The sequence below is a fragment of the Aedes aegypti genome, chromosome 2, assembly GCF_002204515.2.
Source record: "Aedes aegypti strain LVP_AGWG chromosome 2, AaegL5.0 Primary Assembly, whole genome shotgun sequence".
Lineage (NCBI taxonomy): Eukaryota > Metazoa > Arthropoda > Insecta > Diptera > Culicidae > Aedes > Aedes aegypti.
In genome coordinates this window covers 34344055-34364575 of record NC_035108.1, presented here as the reverse complement: position 1 = coordinate 34364575, position 20521 = coordinate 34344055, and the positions used below count along the sequence as shown (strand labels likewise).

At 39.0% G+C, this 20521-nt stretch overlaps 2 protein-coding genes across 2 annotated transcripts; both read left to right on the top strand.

Annotated features, from left to right (window-relative positions):
* Positions 1 to 1051: 1051 nt before the first annotated feature.
* Positions 1052 to 1518, top strand: LOC110675441 (biofilm and cell wall regulator 1-like). Its single transcript, XM_021840487.1, has one exon. The coding sequence runs from the start codon at positions 1100 to 1102 to the stop codon at positions 1397 to 1399; it is 300 nt and encodes a 99-aa protein (XP_021696179.1). The 5' UTR covers positions 1052 to 1099; the 3' UTR covers positions 1400 to 1518.
* Positions 1519 to 16747: 15229 nt separating this feature from the next.
* LOC110676684 lies at positions 16748 to 17306 on the top strand. Its single transcript, XM_021845521.1, has one exon. The coding sequence runs from the start codon at positions 16767 to 16769 to the stop codon at positions 17067 to 17069; it is 303 nt and encodes a 100-aa protein (XP_021701213.1). The 5' UTR covers positions 16748 to 16766; the 3' UTR covers positions 17070 to 17306.
* Positions 17307 to 20521: the final 3215 nt, after the last annotated feature.

Below are 20521 nucleotides of genomic sequence, written 5' to 3'. Positions count from 1 at the left end.
GTTATTCAAATAAATCAGCAACAATTTCCCATCAGTTAATTCTTCAACTGGTTGCTGCTTGCTGAGCAATCATACGTTTAAATGATTCGATTCTAATTCAACTCCTAGCTAGTTATAATTATAGTTACCCTTAAGCTAATCATCATCATAAGAACGACCAAACTAAAATTTTCACTCAACCTTTCACTGCGGATTAACTTTCTGCATATCATTCCCACGACAGATTCGTTTCCATCATGCTGAGTAGCGGTTATCCCTTGCGAATATCTTGCAATCGACATAACAATCCACAGCGTGATTCCCCACCATAGATTCCGACCTTCATCCACCAAGCCACAGCGATTGTGCCAAAATTATGATAATTTAATTCGCAATGTTCGCTCGGCAGTCGAACCCGTTGATGGACGGATGTTCTGCTGATCGAGCCTGATCAATATCAAGATAGAAATTTCTTTCCCTTCCAAGCGCTGAGCACTATAATTTGCCAAATTTAGCATGCGGTGGGCATGGCCGTGAAAATGAACCGTAAGCCTTAAGTGCGCAGGTCACACGGTGAGTTCTTAATTGGAGTGATTTCTTACGGAGCTATGATATTCTAGGCGGCTCAAAGTGGTTCAGTGTTTATTGCTTCGCGTTTCTACTTCTTCACTCTGATTAGAATGTTTTGAAATTTTTGGATTTCAGGGAGGGAAAATTGTAGGGATGGAATAGTATAATTTTGCTGATGCAACGCGCTCTCTCATTTGCTGAACGTAATCGTATTCTAGGCATAACCGATGTGTAATTGAACTAAGTTCATTTCAGCTCCCAATTAGTCACAATTTTTATAAAAATCATAATTCCGTGACAGGTGTTTGATGCACCACATACAGACATCATAAATGACTATCGTAAAACAGGTTTATTTCGTTAAGGAAATACATTTGTTTAATAGCAATTTCATGTGTTCAAACATTAGCTAAGCGATAGACATTTAGAAGCAAATATTTGAATAACATAGACGCAAACTACTAATTAACATTTCATTCCACCTATAAAAGAGCAGCTTCCCGATCCAACTAGCCACTTATCGATTTGCTCGGAAAACTAATCCAACAAAATGAAACTGATTGTCGCCGCTTTGGTCGTTCTTGTATCGTGCTTGGTGATGGCCGAGCCACACTGGGGATTTGGCCATCGTCACCGTCACCATCATGACCAGGATGGACAAAATGGACCACCATCGCCACCACCGCCACCGGTTAACGTTACCCAACTGATGCAGGACATTTGGCAAACCATCACCAGTGCCATCAACCACGCCCAGAATTCAACGGCTTCCGCATCGAGCAACTCGTCCTCCTCCTCAGCAGCTAGCAACTCATCCTCGTCTGCAAATTCCACCAGCGAAGGACGTTAGAGCACTGCTCAACTGGTTAGCTCTGCGAGAAATCCTGTAAAGTTTTCAGTGTTAAAAATCAAGATATGAATTTCATTAGTTGAATAAAAGAATAAAAGTGCATCAGCAAAACAAACAAATTGATTGGATCTTGTAAATTCTAATTCTAAGAAAAAAAAATCAGGTGGCGCGCTTTTGAAGAACTCCGACCAGGGAAAGTGTTCCAGTTATGGCTATAGTGGTTCCCTATTTGGCCATATGTGTTTTCTCGAAAACATTCAGATTTTTAATATTTTTGAATGTTTTGACATCAAGTTATACTTAATATCGAACTACTTAAACACACAGAATGATAAAAAGTTTGAAGATTATCAAATTATCACGTATGGCGAAATAGGGAACCATTGTGTCCATAATTGGTACACCTACCCCATATGTGGCAATACAATAGTGTTTGATCCGTAGGTACTGTTGCATGCACTTGTGAGGCGAGCGATGAATTTAATCACGATCAATCGTGTGCGATTCGCGTAGTGCAATTACGAAAATAGTATCGGTAATCTTGAGTTTGTTGTGGAAGTGTAGAGAGCTTCTCGGTTGAAGTAACACGTCAACATTTCTCTCACATCCTCAAATTGGCCTACAGCAACCCGGTGCTAGGCAGCCATGTTTTCGAGGTTAGTATCAAACTCAAGAACAACAACATACATTGGCGTAATCATATTAGGGAAATTTTTCTCCGATATTTAAATGTGCTCCACGCTAACCATATGTTGTACTGCAAACGAATAGTTTGCAACCGTTTGTTTATGCTAATATAGGGTAGATTGATTGACAATTATTGCATACCACCCAATTATTGCACACTTGCCAATATTCTGGGAATATAACACTGATGGCAATCAATTAAAACCCTAATATTTATGCTAAACACTGATGAATGCTTCATTCCAGCTACCAGCAGTTTGTTTGTCATTAAAAAGTTCAAAACCATGCACTTAAAGCGAAATTGAACTATCATGTGCAGCGCTATTCAATTAGCACCCAAATTAATACGCCATGACTCAAATATTTCTTGCGATGAAATAGCATCTATCGAAGTCAAATTTGAATGGATTTCAATTCTATTTCAACGAAAATTGAGATCTATATTATGGTTTCATAATACGAGAAGAACTTATTAGAGAAAACATAGTTTTTCTTTGTAAATATTAAAGCGTTCAGTAATTGGCGCACCACTAGCAGCTATAGCCTAATTTATTGGCTATGGAGTAAACGCCGCGAGGTATGCAATGCCCTTCGTTACAGAATGTAAACAAAACTTACAGAACAAAATGCAGTTTTCCACTCCTACTGGATTTTTCTTTGATAAAATCATTATTTAATCGAATTATCATGCAAACTCATCGTAATTTGTTAAATTTATTGTTTGGAATGTGGTATCACGCCGTCTTCAATTACACTTACGAGTCAACTCCGCGCAAAAATCGATGGGAAATCTGATTGCCGAATATATTTTCTGGTTTTGGACGAAATTTAGATTTAGGTTAAGGGATACTGACATATTCCACAGCCAAATTACTGAGACTGCTTGCTTAACCGTGCAATAATTGACAATTTACCCTATTTGTTGTTGTGAGAAAATAAATTTTTCGGCAAAAAATATTTCGCCTTCCTCCAAACATTGAGTTGTCAGTGGAAACCACTTCCCAGTGGGAACCGAAGATGTTTGCTCGATATTTTCCAATGGGATTGTATGGGCGGTGTCAGGAGGCTGGCCTACAGGCATATACATTTGGACTCAGTCGGCTCCGTTATTCTGCTTTTTACGAGCGCTAATGGCCGCCACAAGGTTGCTCGCTTTCTGGTAGGGATCAAGCGTTCTGGCGTTTGACTTGTGTCATTTGACAGTAAGTCAATAGGATTGATCATCAAACTTATCGATCAGCTTGTAGTGTACATAACGAAGTCATTGAATCAATTTTAAATATTTTAAATGTAATTTGATTCATAGGTTGGTAGCTACAGTACGGCCCATAAAAAATGCGAAAAATTTTTAAACTTGAATATAGCATCCACAAACGTTTTTTTTTTTTTTCATTGTTTTTGTTAGTGAATGTAATTTCTGATTATTGTAGCGTATTCTGACACAACTTCGCTATCCAGGACAATTTTTTTCATATTTTTCTTACTGTCCTAAATTATGTAATGAAGCAAATAAGTTCAAAGGTTTTGTCCGCCCAAAGCTAGAAACAACGTCTGATTGTCGTATACTCTGATAATAAGCTTTCCACCATTGTTAAAAATTTTAGTTTGTTTGGTATCAGAGTTCTTAGAGAACGTGTTTTTCATGATCACAATAAAATATTTTGCCAGGGTCATAGTTTGGAGGGCATTTGTGTCTTATAGGATTGATATGCCTTTTCTTTTTCGTAAGGTTGAATAAAAAATAAATACGGAGACCTATTACAGATTTTTGGGGATGAAATTTGTTCCTTCGGTTAGAGACAACTTATATCAATACTCGCTTATAGGTTTTGAGCAAAACGGAGCCGCTTATCACACTTATATGAAGGTTCAATCAAAGCTCTCCAAAATGAGCCGTTTTTTAGAAAATATGTTTAAGTCTCCAATTACCCAGGTATGAACCAATTCTGTCATTTGATATGGGCGTATGCTGGAGACAAGCCCTGTGAAGAATCTCATGCCATCGTTGATGTTTTAGAAGCTTTCATAACACAGATATTGAACTCGACGTCCGCATGATAAAATTTTAAGGTACGCTTTCAATTCCTCTCTGGTAAGGTGAAACTAGCAGATAAAAATCATGTCCAAAGCGAAAAACTGTGTCTAAATAGATTAAACAATACAAGTAATGGATAAGCATTATGTTTCATTCACATTGTCTATGTAGATAGTACCGTAAAACATGACATTTCGCATTTTTTTATGGGCCATACTGTATTTGAATCTATTTGGCATCACTGATAGTCGACATAAGTAAAGGACAGCTTTGGTGAAATGAGAAAGGCTGATGATTACCAAGGCGCGTTCAATTCTCTAAGGTGTCCTATTATGCCCACTTTGTGGAGAAAACCAGACAGGGTAGGTGAGGAAGGGCTAGCCGTTTTGTTTACAAACATCTGAGACAGGTAGTCGAGAGATCGACTCATGATTGGTTGGAGAAACAGTGTTGTCAATAATTATTCCAATCTGGTCGCCCCTACTCCTTGTGTGCTCTACTCCTTTCTTTCTTTTTTGACAATTTCGTCCGCACTGATGGCAGCACTGCTAGTTTCAGTTTCAGCATCATCCAGGCAAGGCAGTAATGTTTGTAAACAAAACGGCCAGCAAGTTAAAGATGGCCTCCAAGCCGCTTTCGCCAAGTGATTACACCTTACTCTGGCTACAGAGTAAAATGCACACACCTTGCCATTAGGCGCCTGGCGCTTTGTCGATCTGATTAAAGGATTCTTTTAATAGATTTTGAGATCGTAAAAAGCTGGATTGTTTTTATTGATAAGAGCACCATTGTTTACACATTGAGGGTGTTACTGTTCTCGAGTAGCCTCTGTTTGCTCTTCTTAAAATAACGGAGGAGCAACTGCGGGCGATCAATCATGCTTCTGCTCATTTCCGACCGTTTGTGGCAATATGAGCTTCCATTTATTTCGGCAGCTGCCTTATCTAAACATATCTGACTATCATCCGAATTTTTTCGGAGACATATAAGAACTAAGCTTCTGAAATCAAAAAATTTCCAACAGCGTTGAAGCTGCTTGATCTAGCACAGTTATCCGATGCTCTGTTCCATACTATTACAGGGGATAGGCAAAATTTAGCCCAAATGTTTATAACTTTTTGAAAAATGAATGAAATTGGATGCATCTGAAAGCATCACATTAAAAAATCCCTGAAATTTGATCCCAAATTGATATGTTCCTAATCGACCACTTACCCCGATGTACCTGGAATCTACTGTAGATTAGTCAGAGAATCTTATTTATTTAGTTGGATTACATCAATTAATTTGATAAAACCTCGTTAACGATGTTACGCCAATTTACTCGGTCCATGGCTGTGTCTCTCCAACTTCGATTTTGGCCCACGTTCTCCAGATCTTGTTGCACCTGATCAAGCCACCTCGCTCGCTGTGCTTCTCGCCTTCTTGTGGCAACCGGATTCGACGCGAACACCATCTTTGCAGGATTGTTGTCCGGTAGTCTTGCAACATGCCCTGCCCAGCGCACCCTTCCGGCTTTCGCAACCTTCTGGATACTGGGTTCGCCGAAGAGCCTAGCGAGCTCGTGGTTCATTCTCCGCCGCCACACACCGTTTTCCTGTACTCCGCCAAAAATCGTCCTAAGCACCCTTCGTTCGAACACTCCAAGTGCTTGCAGGTCCTCTTCCAGCATGGTCCATGCTTCATGTCCATAGAGGACCACCGGTCTTATAAGCGTTTTATACATGGTACATTTGGTGCGGGGGTGAATCTTTCTCGACCGCAGCTACTTCTGGAGCCCATAGTCGTGCCTTCCACTGATGATGCGTCTCCGTATTTCACGACTAACGTTGTTTTCAGCCGTTAACAAGAATCCGAGGTAGACGAACTCATCAACCACCTCAAAAGTATCCCCGTCTATCGTAACACTGCTTCCCAAGCGGGCTCTGTCGCGCTCGGTTCCGCCTATCAGCATGTACTTTGTTTTTGACGCATTCATCATCAGGCCGACTTTAGTCGCATCACGTTTCAGGCGGGTGTACAGGTATTCCACCGTTCCAAATGTTCTGCCGACAATATCCATATCATCCGGGAAGCAAACAAATTGGCTGGATCTTGTGAAAATCGTACCTCCGTTATTGAACCCGGTTCTCCGCATGACACCTTCTAGCGCGATGTTGAACAGCAGGCACGAAACTCCATCACCCTGTCGAAGTCCCCGGCGGGATTCGAACGAACTGGAATGTTCACCCGAAATCTTCACGCTATTCTGCACACCGTCCATCGTTGCTCTTATTAGTCTTGTGAGCTTCCCGGGAAAGCTGTACTCGTCCATTATTTTCCATAGCTCTTCGCGGTCGATGCTATCATAAGCCGCTTTGATGAACAAGTGATGCGTTGGGACTTGGTATTCACGGCATTTCTGGAGGATTTGCCGTACAGTGAAGATTTGGTCCGTTGTCAAGCGGCCGTTGATGAAACCAGCTTGATAACATCCCACAAACTCATTTGTTATTGGTGATAGACGACGGAAGATAATCTGAGATAGCACTTTGTAGGCGGCATTCAGGATAGTGATCGCACGATAGTTTTCACATTCCAGTTTGACCCCTTGCTTCCACTCCTCCGGCAGCTGTTCCGTTTCCCAGATTCTGACAATCAGCCGGTGCAGACAGGCTGCCAACCTCTCCGGGCCCATTTGATGAGTTCAGCTCCAATACCATCCTTACCAGCGGCCTTGTTATTCTTGAGCTGGTTGATGGCATCCTTAACTTCCCTCAATGTGGGGGCAGGTTGGTTTCCTTCATCCGCCGTGCTGACGTAGCCACTTCCTCCGCTGTCGTGACCCTCGGCGCCTGTGTTCTCCGTGCCATTCAGGTGTTCATCGTAGCGCTGCCTCCACCTTTCAATCACCTCACGTCCGTCCGTCAAGATGCTTCCGTCCTTATCCCTACATATTTCGGCTCGCGGCACGAAGCCTTTTCGGGATGCGTTAAGCTTCTTGTAGAACTTTCGCGTTTCTTGTGAACGATGCAGCTGTTCCATTTCTTCACAGTCAGAGAATCTAATGATTCTGAATATTTTCCTGGAAGCATCATCTTGAAGTTTTATGCCCACTTGGATATAATTCCGGTTGATTTATACATGATAGGATAAACAAACGTGACTGATCATATTTTCCGGAACTAGTTTTACTGAAATGACCATATCTCGGAAGATTTCCAACGAATCTTAATGGGTCCACCTACATTCACTCTTCGATTAATTCTACAAAAATGTAGAGGCCAATAAGCATGGCCAGGCAAATTACTGTAACTAGACCAAATTTGCCATCGAATGCTTCCAGATGCATCCAATTTCATTCAATTTCATTCTATTCCAGATCTCTGTGACCCTATATCAGAATGGCTGGAGAGACACGTCCATTCAGAAGTCACTTTCACTAACAATAAGCCCTGCATGTATGCATTACCGTTATCAAATGGATAATGATAATGGAAACACACTTCCAGTTCGAAAGATGTTGTCTTAAGAATCGGCGCGTATTTAGTTAGTTTTATAAGCACAATACTCAGAACAATCTTACCGAACACCATCTAAGGCGACGTTGCCATCACCATGGAAACCTTCTTCTCAACTTTTGGCTGTGGGGTTGGCCTTTCTTCCCCTTTCACGTCACGCATCTGTTCATCGCTATATCATGCCACCGTTTCGTATTGCACGACATTTTTCAATTGATCCCATGTTTACACATATTTTACAACCAATCAATTCATAAATCATTATTTTCGAAAAATTATTGGTGCCATTGCACAGAGCGCTAATTGTAACATTCGAATCCGGGGGCGTTCTGTGTTGTGTTGGAACTTAACTAGTAATAAAATAATTTATCAAAATCCTTCGAATTCAAGTACAATTTTCTTAAGACTTTTTGTTAGAAATTTTCTTATAAACATTAAACAAAATGGTAAAACTCTAAAAGAATCACAAGGTTTTCTCGCCCACATAAGATAACATCACAAAATAATAACTTTTAGGGTACCGTAAAATCGGGTGTAATTGATCAGAAGGGTGAAATTGATCATCGTATCACACGATTTTATTTATTCGTAATGGAGCACAAATATCAATGTAAGCTGCAGTAAATGAACGTTGTTTGTCGTAACTATTGTCGAATTGTGTGTTGTGAAGTTTTTTTGCGTTAAAGAATGTTTATTATTATGAAAATAATGTAAAATTTCAAAATCATGCACGGTGCAGTATTGAAAAACACCTATAAACTTCTATTTCTAAGCAAGGAGTTGAACATGGTATAAACTTGAAAGTTTGTGAGGATGCTTGAGATATATCCCTAAACCAGATTTCATTACCAAAACTTGCACCAATTAGCTCATATGGTTGAATTAATTGAATTTCTGTTAGATATCATAGAATTCCTTAGGAAATTGCCTATATTTAGGCGTTTTCCGCGTAATTGTTGAAATTTAACTGTTCGTCATTTATATAAATATTGCATTGTTAAGAATTTGACAAGCATATTCGGATTCAGTGAGCTTAAATTTATCATGTAGAGTTGTTTTGAAAACTAACAATAATGGCTTTGACAAGTGATCAATTTCACCCCGAAATGAGATCCCCTGATTTTTTATTTTAGAGATATTTGTTAACACTAAAATGACATTTGTTAGAAAATTTCGCTACATGAGTCGATGAGGCTCACCTTCGTACTTGTTTTCCTGCATTTAGTTGTTTGGTATTGTTAACATTATAGGAAACAGACTAGAAAAACCGTGAAAAATGATCAATTTCACCCAAAATTACGGTACTCTTAACATATATAAAAATTATTCATTTAAGGTTTACTTAAGTCAAATATCTTTACGTTTGGATAGGCAACAACAATTTTAACCATTTTTGAATCGACCATAGCAGAAATCAGATTTCAAGGTTGTATTCAAATTTCATAGCCTCAAGTTTATAATTTCCACAAAAGTAAGTCTGATAGTCTGATCATTTATCATATCAATACATCTCACAACATAATTGATACATTTAACTTCTTTTTCATAAGTGGTATCATTTCAAACATTTTTTTTTACACGTCATCTTTCTTATGAAGGGCAATACTATCGTTTTTATTTGTGCAAACATATTTTATTTTAAGTGCACGGTAGATCATTTTTTTACAGGTGAATTGTATTCGTCTGCTTATACGAGATAGAAGCTTTTGAATAACCATAATAAAAGTTAACCTAAATATATAATGCAGTGGCAGTGAGAAGTGGATAGGACAGGTAGGATATGTACTATGCACAAAAACACCTCGGTAGCAAGAAGCTTAAAAAATAAGTTAAACTATTTCTCATCGGATCAATACACATACAAACTCGATCAACGCCGTACTTATTTTATGGAGGATGGAAGACACGAACGAAATAAGCAATTAAATTAAAAATATATTAAACTCATCGGATTTATTGAGAAATTTATTGAAACCCTTCAAATTTTAATAATTATTTTTCGGGCTGCCCCCTCAAAAAGCAGTTTTGCACCAAAAATTAAGAAGGGGGGGGGGGATACGAAAAGTAAAATTCAAATTTGTATTGGCCTAAATATAAACAATTTTTATATTTTTTAATATGAATGATGCAAAAAGTTTATCAAATGAATGATCCTAAAGACAGGACTGGTAGCATTTAGTAGTTGTGGTAGTTTTTCGAAACTTGGTCTCTATTGTAAATGCAAGTCATTAGAAAGTTCCATTTTAATCGAAATAGTCTCTAAAGTCTCATTTTTCCTTCTTCTGCATACATTGAATCCTGATGCAATGTTGTACAGGCTCCAAAGAAACCAAAGAGGTTCCGGGTAATTTGGCCGAATGCCATTTGGCCGAATGCCGTTTGGCCGAAATTGTAAATAAAAGTGAACTATATTTAGTATGGATTTATGATGAATTCTAAAGAACTTATTCACCTTATTCATAAAAAAAGGATAAATCATCATTGATATACATATGCTTTTTAGTGTTAGTTGAAGAAACAGTCAGTGCTGAAAGAAGAACATCCTAAATGTAAGCAGTTGTTGTAGTTGTAGTTAGCTTTTGACAGTAATCAAAACGGTTTAACACTTATTCGTTCTTCTGCTGGATCGGCTTGCTACGATCCCTCGAATCGTACCAAGTAATATATGGCATAGTTCTGACACAGACAAACAGACGTCACACTCTCGTCATTGTCCATGAACCGCCTTCCTAACGGTCGATTCAAATATATTGTAAGTGGTCAATCCATCACCCGCAGCGCATACATCGGTTTTGTTCGCATTTGATGTTACACACTACCACCATCTGTTCACCCATCGTCTAAACAGACCGATTTTAACATTGGGCGTACATGGTCTCTCGACTATGATTTTGATCGCGATTCGTTCTACGTCTGTTTGTCTATGGTTCTGACATCGACAAGTTTTGGCTTCTTCTTTTCACATCGGAGAAACAGTGTGCTTCTTTGACGTAAGTGTTCATCGAGTCGTTTATTCCTATACACAAGCAACGGTGCAGTGTTCAGTTCTCATGTTGTAATCTTGACCTTGAAGGATAATGCCATCTAACCTAAGTTACCTTGAGCTAAAAAAATGGTTTGAATAAAACGTATTATAAGCATTAATTCCAATTACTATGAACAATATTTATCTCTTCAAGGAACAGCCTATGATCAAAACAAGGAAAAATCTCTTATGAAAATTTAAGCAAGTGTAATGCATATAATCATTTCATCATTACAACCACAAAGAACTGCCGATGATTTAAAGAAGGAAAAATTCCCAATTAAACTATAAGCTAAACTATTGCCAATAGTAATGTAACCAGTATAACTAAGAATAGCCTATGTTTAAAAGAATGAAAAAAATCTGATGAAGTTATTACACCGTTGGTAATCCAGTGGCTAATCATCACCTCAGACTCTTAACGCGAAGTGTGGAGTTCACAGCTTCGTCCTGAATTAAAGGGTCGATGTTATCATTCTCTTGGAGCTCATATAGTGGCAAACATGACGTCCAGTCACATCATAAAAATCTCGCATACACTGAGATAACGCCCTAAAAGCCATTGGTAATCACGTGCGTAGCTGGATGTTTCTGAGCAAATGAAAGAATAAGCATCCAAACCAACATCACTAGCAGGTAGATATTGATCCTTTCTTCCCCATAACGTTGTGAAATAACATGAAAATCCATGCAAATGCTCAGAAACAACGAGCTACACACATGGTTACCAATGGCTTTTAGGGCGAGATCAGAAGTTATGCGAGAAATTAACAAATTAGTTAGCTTATCAGTAATTGGGTCACACTTATCAATCCTACACATCAGCGTTGTAGCAAACGGCATTCGGCCAAATGACCTTTTCGGCCAAATGGCATTCGGCAAAATGACATTCGGCCAAATGGCATTCGGCCAAACGGCGTTCGGCTAAATGGCCGGACACCAAAGAAACCATTAGAGACTAAAACTAGTTCATCAGTCTCTTTAAAAATTTCGTTTCAGATTCCCCGAGGAAAAGCTTCGTTAATTCATTATTATCATAGTAATTTTAGTTAGAACTAGTTGACCCGACAAAAAGTTTTCGAGAAACTCTGCAAGCATTCCTCCGTTCATGTGGATTCCTACAAGAATTCATCCACGTTTCCACCCAGAAATCCGAAATTCCTTGAAGGGTTCTTCGAGTATATCTACTTTTTTATAGGAAATTTTCCAGCATTTCATCCAAGTATTACTCATGCAGTTTCACCAAACATTTCTTAAAAAGTTTCTCGAAAAAGTCCCATGCAATCTTCAAAAGTTTTCACACCAGTATTTCAATCTCACGCCAGTTTATACTACAGCAACGTTTCGAATAAATCCTCTAATCTATAGAGGTTCTGTCCAATGTTTTTCGAGAAAATGCTGTGGAATACTATCCCGAAATTCAATTGATTTTTTTTCTCGATTATCTTATCCAATTATCCAGGATGTCTTTTGAAATTTCCTCAAGAGTCCAGGAGTCATTTCAGAGTTCATTGTTTGTTAAGGATGACTTTAAAATTCTCCCAAGTTACATCAGAAGTTGCTCTAGGATTTTCTAAAAAAATTCCTCATGAACTTATTTTTCAGGAAAATTTCATTGGCACTTGTCAGTACGAGATTAGAACGGGATTTTCATAGTCTTTGAAGAGCACTTGAAAAATTTTGACAGGGAACTCTGAAAACTATTCAAAATCATTAAAACAGTAACTCAAGTCATCGTGTAAAAGTTTGGGTTTACCTCTCGGTATGATGTATGTATCGTGCAAAAGTTTGGGATCACCTGAGACGTATGAAAATCATTGTTGTCAATTTCTTTACCATTTTTTAACCCGTTTCAATAGTCTATGGGTTATTTAAACGTAAATAATAAGGCATATAGTTGGTGGCCAAGGCTGGAAGGATACGCTGGGCAGGGCATGTTGCAATAATGCCTAACAACAGCCCTATAAAGATGGTGTTTGCATCGAATCCGGTTGGTACAAGAAGGCGTGGGGCGCAGCGAGCTAGGTTGGATTGATGTAGAAAATAAATTAAATAATAATAACTGGTATCAGTTTTAAAGAATTTATGTGTTTTAAGTAAGTTCAAGTGATGTGGGATCACGGGAGTGTAAATACCAATTGCTCAAAAACGGTTGTATCAATTTGTTTCATTTTTTCACAACAATGTACCGGGTACCCCCGTTTATTTGACCATATTTTTTAATTTGTACCCCGCTAATCTGCATATAGTTGAGATTGAAAAAGGAAACGGAGTAAAGTGAAGGAACTTTGTGCAACGGAACGCAGAATCGAAACAAGACAGCCAAGAAGGTAACCAGAAGTACGATTTACAATGGTTTGCGTGGGGTACCGTTCAAATTAACGGGGGTACACGGTATTGAAAAACGGAAAAAAATCTGTAGTCCGAGATATTTACGTGGATTATGGCTGCGTATCGATTCCCTAAGGAATATCTTCGGAATGATAACACAGATTTAAAAAGTAGAACATATTTTTTAGATTTATCAATGATATATAATATCAGAAAAACAAAAAAAAAAAGTTATCGCGATTTACATATTTTTGTGGTGAACAACGATACAGCCGGTAAAGAATACTGATTCATGAATCAAAATACTGAACATAATCATTTCCATCAAGTGATCCATTAAATGAATCTAAAACTGATTGTTTTCTACAATTATGGTCAGTTCCAAATAAAAAAGATTCCTGAAAGTTTTGCAAAAGAGTTCAGGACTGCGATAAGTTCATAATAATAAATATTGAAGGAAACTGCAAATTCTTTATTTATAACTTCTGTTTTCTTCAATCATCGCCATTGTTGCTCACATTGGAGGGCGTCGCACTTGCAAAATATCTAGGAATTCCACGATATCGCCAAGGTCGCACTCTACGCCACGGAGGATTAAATATTAGCAAAGTTGGTCCATAGGAGGATATGTTGAACGGCTGGCTGCTGTTGGTTCCGTTCTTGAGCGCCTCTGATGGAGGATGTAATAGTAGATTCGTGTCATTTGACTGGCTGGTTGCCAATGCGCTGACAGCGATCACCAACGCCAAAACTAGGAACAGCTTCATGATTACTTCGCTATTAGGTAGGGTTCAGATGTTTCCCCTAGCCTGATAGAAATTGTTCACCGGTGGCTGTATTTATATCCAATGGATGGGATTATAACAGCTGCCCTAATACAATGTGTTCATATGAATAACATTGATGACCGAAGCCTTCTAAATATTCGGTATCACAATGAGTATTACACTGTCATACCGTTAAGTCACCAGTCACCGTGCAGCCTCCATTCACCGTGCACATATACCTACAAATCTACATAATATTTATACAATTTTCACAAATTATTCTCTTGTCGGCAAAATAAGATAAAAATGATGAAATGAATTAGTTTTTGTCACAAAGCATTTTGAAAAACCTAGTTAATGTACCGTCGTTGGGGGCGACAATGGGTCAAAAAGGGATGTGTACGAATTATTTATTGAATAACTATTGCAATTTAACTACAATAAACTTCAAATTTGGTGTGTATGTACTTTGATGGTACATTAACAACTGTTCAAAACATTAAAGAAAAATATTTATTCACGACGGCACCACAAGTGAATGAAAAATGACCCAATCTCACCCCATAGAGGGGGTGACATTGGGTCACTGTAATTGAAATAACTTGTTTTTGATAATATGGTTGCAAAACCATTCACAGCTGAAGAATATTGATGAAATACGATGCAAACAAGATGAAAAGATATCTAAGATGTTTCACAAGTACGATAAACCCACTTAAAAGAACGATTATACCAAAAAAATTGAAGAGCTATGAGAAAAAATATGTAAACACAACATTCATCGTCAAGTTTACATAAATTTTCTATTTTTTCCCTCGAATTGTCTTCAAAGTCTCATCCCCATTGCCATGAAGCCTATTGAGTTTCCCCAAAGGTGTACTGAAACAGTAATTATTTTAATTCTTCGCAAATAGTTCAATTTCGGAGCGACATTCCACGATCAATACATTTCAGGCAGATGTTGATGTCATAATCACGATATTTCGGTGTTCCAACTCATTTGTACTTGCAGGAGATGTTTCTATAATATGAAAACACTGATAAATAATTAAATTCAAAAAAAAAATCCATTTGATAAAATTTTACGATGTTGCTGCGCACGAAACACAGTTGCTGGATTGAGAAGTTGTCAAAATGCGTTGCATTGTTATTCAATGCACGGAATCCTCAAGTAGACTAGTTTGATGTTTCAGAGATGCTGCTTTTAGAAAGAATAAACACATCTCAATGAAAAAGAGAACTACCGGCACCGTAAAATGTCAAAAAAGTGGACTTGCAATTCCATTTACTGTCGTTCTTGCTTGACCCAATCTCACCCCCATTTTTGATGTTTTAGATATCGTACCGAAAAAAATATATTTTTTTATGAAAAATCAAATACATTCCGGAAAATAAGTGCAATGAAAAGACTTTAAATCTTCTACTAATATAACGGTAGAGGTTAAAGTACATGCGTGATACTTTGCACAGGAGAAATTTAATGTTGTAAATTTTATCTAATTTCAACATACCGTTTTGATTCATATTACGGACAGCTTCAAATTCCGGACACTCTCGTTTGTATGGGAAACATTTCACACGAAATGTTTCAATTTTCGCCGTCCAAAAGTTCTCATTTTGAGGCTCGTTTTATTAGGTTTTTTCCATAAATATCATTGCAAATTTATAATGCCCAACTACCTTAGACGTCTCTTAAGTGGTTGAACGATTTCAATTGATGATTAGACTGTTCCATTAATGATTATCATGAGCTGTCCGTAATTCGAATCAAAGCGTCCGGAATATGAGGCAAAAGTGAGGGAGCGTCCGGAATAAGAATCATGAAAAGGTCACATGTTTTGATTTATTTAAAATTATTCAAGTTGCGGACGCGTATTCTTTACCCACCATCCGAAAGTTAAGGGCTTCCGACGCTCGATAACACTAAAAAATCATACAGAATGATTTATTTTGTATGGTCCAAGATGGGTTATACTTCACTAAGGCTTTAAGTGTCCGTAATATGAATCAAAACGGTACAAGTTCATTGATATAGTAAACAAAAACTACTATTTCTAAAAATGTATATTGTGATGAATTATGTGTAATAATATGTTCCCTAACATATGAATTATTAATTTTAGTAATATCACCGTTATTAGCTGAAATATTTCAAAAATCATATTTTTCCGTTTTGACCCAATCTCACCCCCCAGACCCATTGTCACCCCCATCGACGGTAGTCAAAATCATGTGAATTCAGTTTGATAATGAGATTTTTCAACACTCCCAATAAAAACGCCAAAAATTCCCATTTTTCATTTTAACGATAGACCATGAAATTTGTCTAAATTTCAACAAGTTTTCACTGTGGATACTATTAGTAAAATGTATTTCATCGTATGAGCAATGAGATTTTATGCATATTAGATTTGTTTATTGTGTTTCAATCGAAACCCAAATGCACGGTGAATGAATCCTTTCCAATATATATGGTTCCTATTCCGTGCATTAGTGTAAAAGGCATGAAATTATTCGGTAATATTTAAGATTCATTGTTATGTCGTCATTAAACTACTTCATATCTAGTTTTTAAGTGAACATGGAATCTCCTATAACAGATTATTTGGAAAATTAATTTTTGGAAGTGTATTCTTTTCTTAAATGCACGGTGAATGGTAGCTTGACGGTACTAATTAATTTCAAAGTTTCCCAAACTGTGGGTCACGACCCACTAGGAGTCATAAATAATCGATGACGTGCACTAATAGAGATCAAAGAAGTACTGTTTTTTCCGAAATTAAGTTGACAGTATCTCAATAAAAGATAAATAAATAAATAAATAGTGATCAATTTGCCCCCAAATTACAAATTCTTGCAATTTAAATGTGATTAATTCAATCATATTTACAAAAATTCTTAAAAACGTAATTCTGCTAAACCCTTATTTGATCAAATGTTTCCTTCAGTCGGCATCACAACGAACCCAAACACTAAAAGCCTTCCTAAAAGTCGGTGTCGAACCACTTACAAACCAGCAGCCATGTGGCACTCATCGATCCTATCGCTATTGCTAATCCTATCCATTAGCCTGTCGACATCCATCTCGAGCTCGAAACCGACATCATCCCGAATAGTGAACTGGAACTGGAATCCAACGCCCATTCCGGTAAGGCCGTCACCGATCGTCATCAGCAACCACGATAATCCGGCCATCGTTTCCTGTCCACCGATCAACATACAGATTATGGTACCGCCAATGGTGACGGCTGCGACCACATCCGGTGGCAGCGGTTCAACAACAACAACCTTGGGGCCAATCGTGTTCCCCAACTCGAAGAAATAGCGTTTGAGAGCATGGCACGGCGATATGGGGAATGTACTTATCGGTGGGGAACTATGGTGAATAGGAGATAGCTACGAATCGGATAAGGTAGAATGATCGCCTAAATATAGACATCTAGCGAACCATGTGGTTGGTTGGACTTGACAGAGTAAGTGATAAAAGATGCATTACAGTCCACTCTTTATAATTCGAAATATTAGGTTTATATTGAGGAAATTTTATATTTCCGGCAGCTTTTTATTTTTTGTTTTCATCGACTAAATCATCTGATATTCAGCAATATAATACACTTTTATGCCAAAAACATTTGTGCCTGAGGCCTGAGTGAAACCAAAAATACTAAAATTCTCACCGCTCAGTGAATACTTAACGGTGTAAGTACCCTTTCCCACAACTAGTTTATAGAAGTGGCCAACTCGGGAATTTTCAAGTAGCCGACGTTATTCTGGTGAGTCACCGGGTAAAGTCAGCTAGGGTAAATTATGTATTTTGGACAGGCTAAGGATATGTCTGGGAACGGCGATCAATTAACTGCATTAGATACTAATATTTTATTACGTTATGATACTTATATGCTTAATGTCTCATTGTACTTTGACTTTCTGGGGATGAAAAGCTTACAAACTGTAGTATTAGCTTCCAAAATAGCGTTTTTTGGCGGCCTGCCTGTTATACATTTCGGACACCAAATATACATTTTTGCTATTACGTTGCAAATAAGCCTACTTTATATCAAGGTAATGCACAACATAACGGCCTACTTTTCCTGACAACAAAAACAATGCTGAAAAGTGCTACTTTTCAGCACTCATTTCAGTGCCGAAAAGTAGCACTTTTCAGTTCTGTTTTGATAGTCACCAAATATGCGTCTCTCCATACTCATCATATACCACTAAACAGCTCGAAGATTTATCGTCTCTTTATACGCCAGTATCTCATGTTTTTGACCATGGTCATGCATACTACTGCTGCTGCAACCATTGGGCGATTGGTATCCGAGTAAAGGGAGATCGAGAGCCATTCTGATTTATAAGCCAGTGTTTGTGAAGGTTGATGTAGGGTAAATCCCAAAATATCCGGAACCTAACTTCAAGCTTCTTCACGGTTCGTGCAGGCAATTTAGTACATGAGAAATAACTTTTAAAAGTCGAAATTGTGTGCGGCGTCCCTCGTCGAAATCCGAAAATAGATTCTCGATTGAAGCGTGAAAATTTGTGACTGTCATAATTAAGATCAGGCTTCTGTGTCACAGCCTACCTGATTGAAAACTACGGAGTCTATGCGTTGCATGGAAGGCCATGTGGATACTCTTGAAATAGGATTGTGCTGTTAGAAATAATTCAATAGAACGGCATTTTTCGTAATAGCAAAAAACGTTGTATGCAACTCGATGCAAAACTCGATTTTTTCAGCACTCGTTGTATTTATCCAACTCGGCAAGCCTCGTTGGATAAATGTACAACTCGTGCTGAAAAAATCACCATTTTGCATCTTGTTGCATAAATAACTATTTCGACACCCTGATGTGAAAATAATTTGGACAGGGGCGTTATCTCAATATCCACACAATGGTTTCTTAAAAAGACGATTGTTTCATAAAACTTTGAGAATTTACTTGTGACTTATGCAATTTTTTCGCTTATTGGATGTGTATATTAGTGATAATCAATAATTTCATTTGGGGCTGTTCATTAATTACGTAAGACAATTTTGGACCCCCCTCCCCCCATGGTAAGATTTTTTGTATGAAAACCAAAAATAATCTGTATGGCACGTAAGAAATCTTCAGCCCAAACTAACAGGAGTGCCAACCGGCACATCAGGAATGATGCCAGTGAGATCCTGATTATGGCATACTGGTCGCGATGGAACTACGAGTAGGAGTGCTTCGAGGAGTGCACATTGGGACCATCGCCAGTTCGGCCCCAATTATGTATACTGGCAGCGCACGATTAAGGACAAGTAACGGTATATGTACTGGATTATATGCTTTGAGACTGACAGCGGTGACATTCTACTCCCTTAGTAGGGTCGGGTGACACTGGTCCGAAACGGCGAGTGGGTTAATGGCGCAGGCTGCCCCCGTCCCGTAAAACCGTGGCAGGCCTTAGAGTACGTTCCAAATCCGTCGCCTGGTTGTTCCAACTGGGCGGGAGTAGGCTCAGATGCCATTACCTGACCTGCGCCGATCCGGCTCTGAACATAGTACCCCATAAAAGACTATGTCAACCCTAGCATGGCCTCCCTGCTTGCATAGATAACCATGGGATCATAAAGGCGACTATTCCAGCGGAGATGGATAGCGGCTCTTAGAGGGACCCAAAAGAGATGATCAACCAAAACAAACAACTAGCGGAATTTGAAGGAGAGGCTTCTGGACCTATCAGTAACCGGCTAAGGTTCCCGCCAAGGAAGGACGCGACTAACATCAACTTTAGTGAAAACAGTGTGGGCAAAAGCCTAGATACTGTGACGACGGCAGGCACTGCCCGCTCCAGTGCAACATGTGAGGTGACCGATGGCCCGGGACTAATCGAGGCCATGGATCGCAATAGGGAGTACCTACCTAAAATGCAAGTAGCTGCTGAGCAACTTGATGTCTTCATCAAGTTTGTTCAGAGCATAAGCAATATCAGCAAAGACTTGAAAACAAGTCTATTGGAATTGCGACAATCAGTCCTTGCTGCAAAGCAGGACTACGAGAAAGCCAAGGAACAACTTGATAAGGTAGAAGGCATAAAAGACACGGAAAAGCTGGCACGAGCCAAGCCCCGCGATCAAGAGGACATGGCAACAGAGGAGAGGCTAACACCAAGCCTAAGGCCAAGAAAGCCAAGAAAAAGGAGCCACGGAATAACCCGAACCAGGCAGTGCATCCACAGGAACCACGGGCGCAAGGCAACAGCAACCCGTGAATACGAGTTGGAAATAAGAAAAAAACAGAGGAAACCGAAAACGGAACCCACGGAGAGCGCTAAACCGAAAACAGCGAAACGTAGGAATTTAGGCGAAGCCCTCGTTATCAAAACGGAGAAAGCAAAATACGCTGAGGTTCTGAAGGCGATGCGAAGCACAGAGAAGCTATCGCCATTGGGCGCAGACTTGCGAAGCATAAGGTGAACTAGGATTGGTGAAATGATCCTAGTCTTAAAGAAAGACGCCAAGCGAAAGGGTGCAGTCTATAAGCAACTGGCACAACAAGTACTTGGGGACGAGGTTGATGTAAGATCCCTTACTGCTGAAGCGACTCTCCTGTGTAAAAATCTGGATGAGGTCACCGACGCAGCGGAGGTCTCGGTTGCTCTCAAAAAGCAGTGTGACATCGACAGAGCCACTAAGGCCATCCACCTTAGAAAGGGCCCGCAAATCACCTAGGTGACGGCGATCAGGCTGCCGGTCGCAGAGGCCAACAAAGCGAAGAACTTGGGCATACTCAAGGTAGGCTGGTCGGT

Coding starts and splice junctions, on each gene's coding strand:
- LOC110675441 (XM_021840487.1), top strand. CDS start 1,100: ATGAAACTGATTGTCGCCGCTTTGGTCGTTCTTGTATCGTGCTTGGTG.
- LOC110676684 (XM_021845521.1), top strand. CDS start 16,767: ATGTGGCACTCATCGATCCTATCGCTATTGCTAATCCTATCCATTAGC.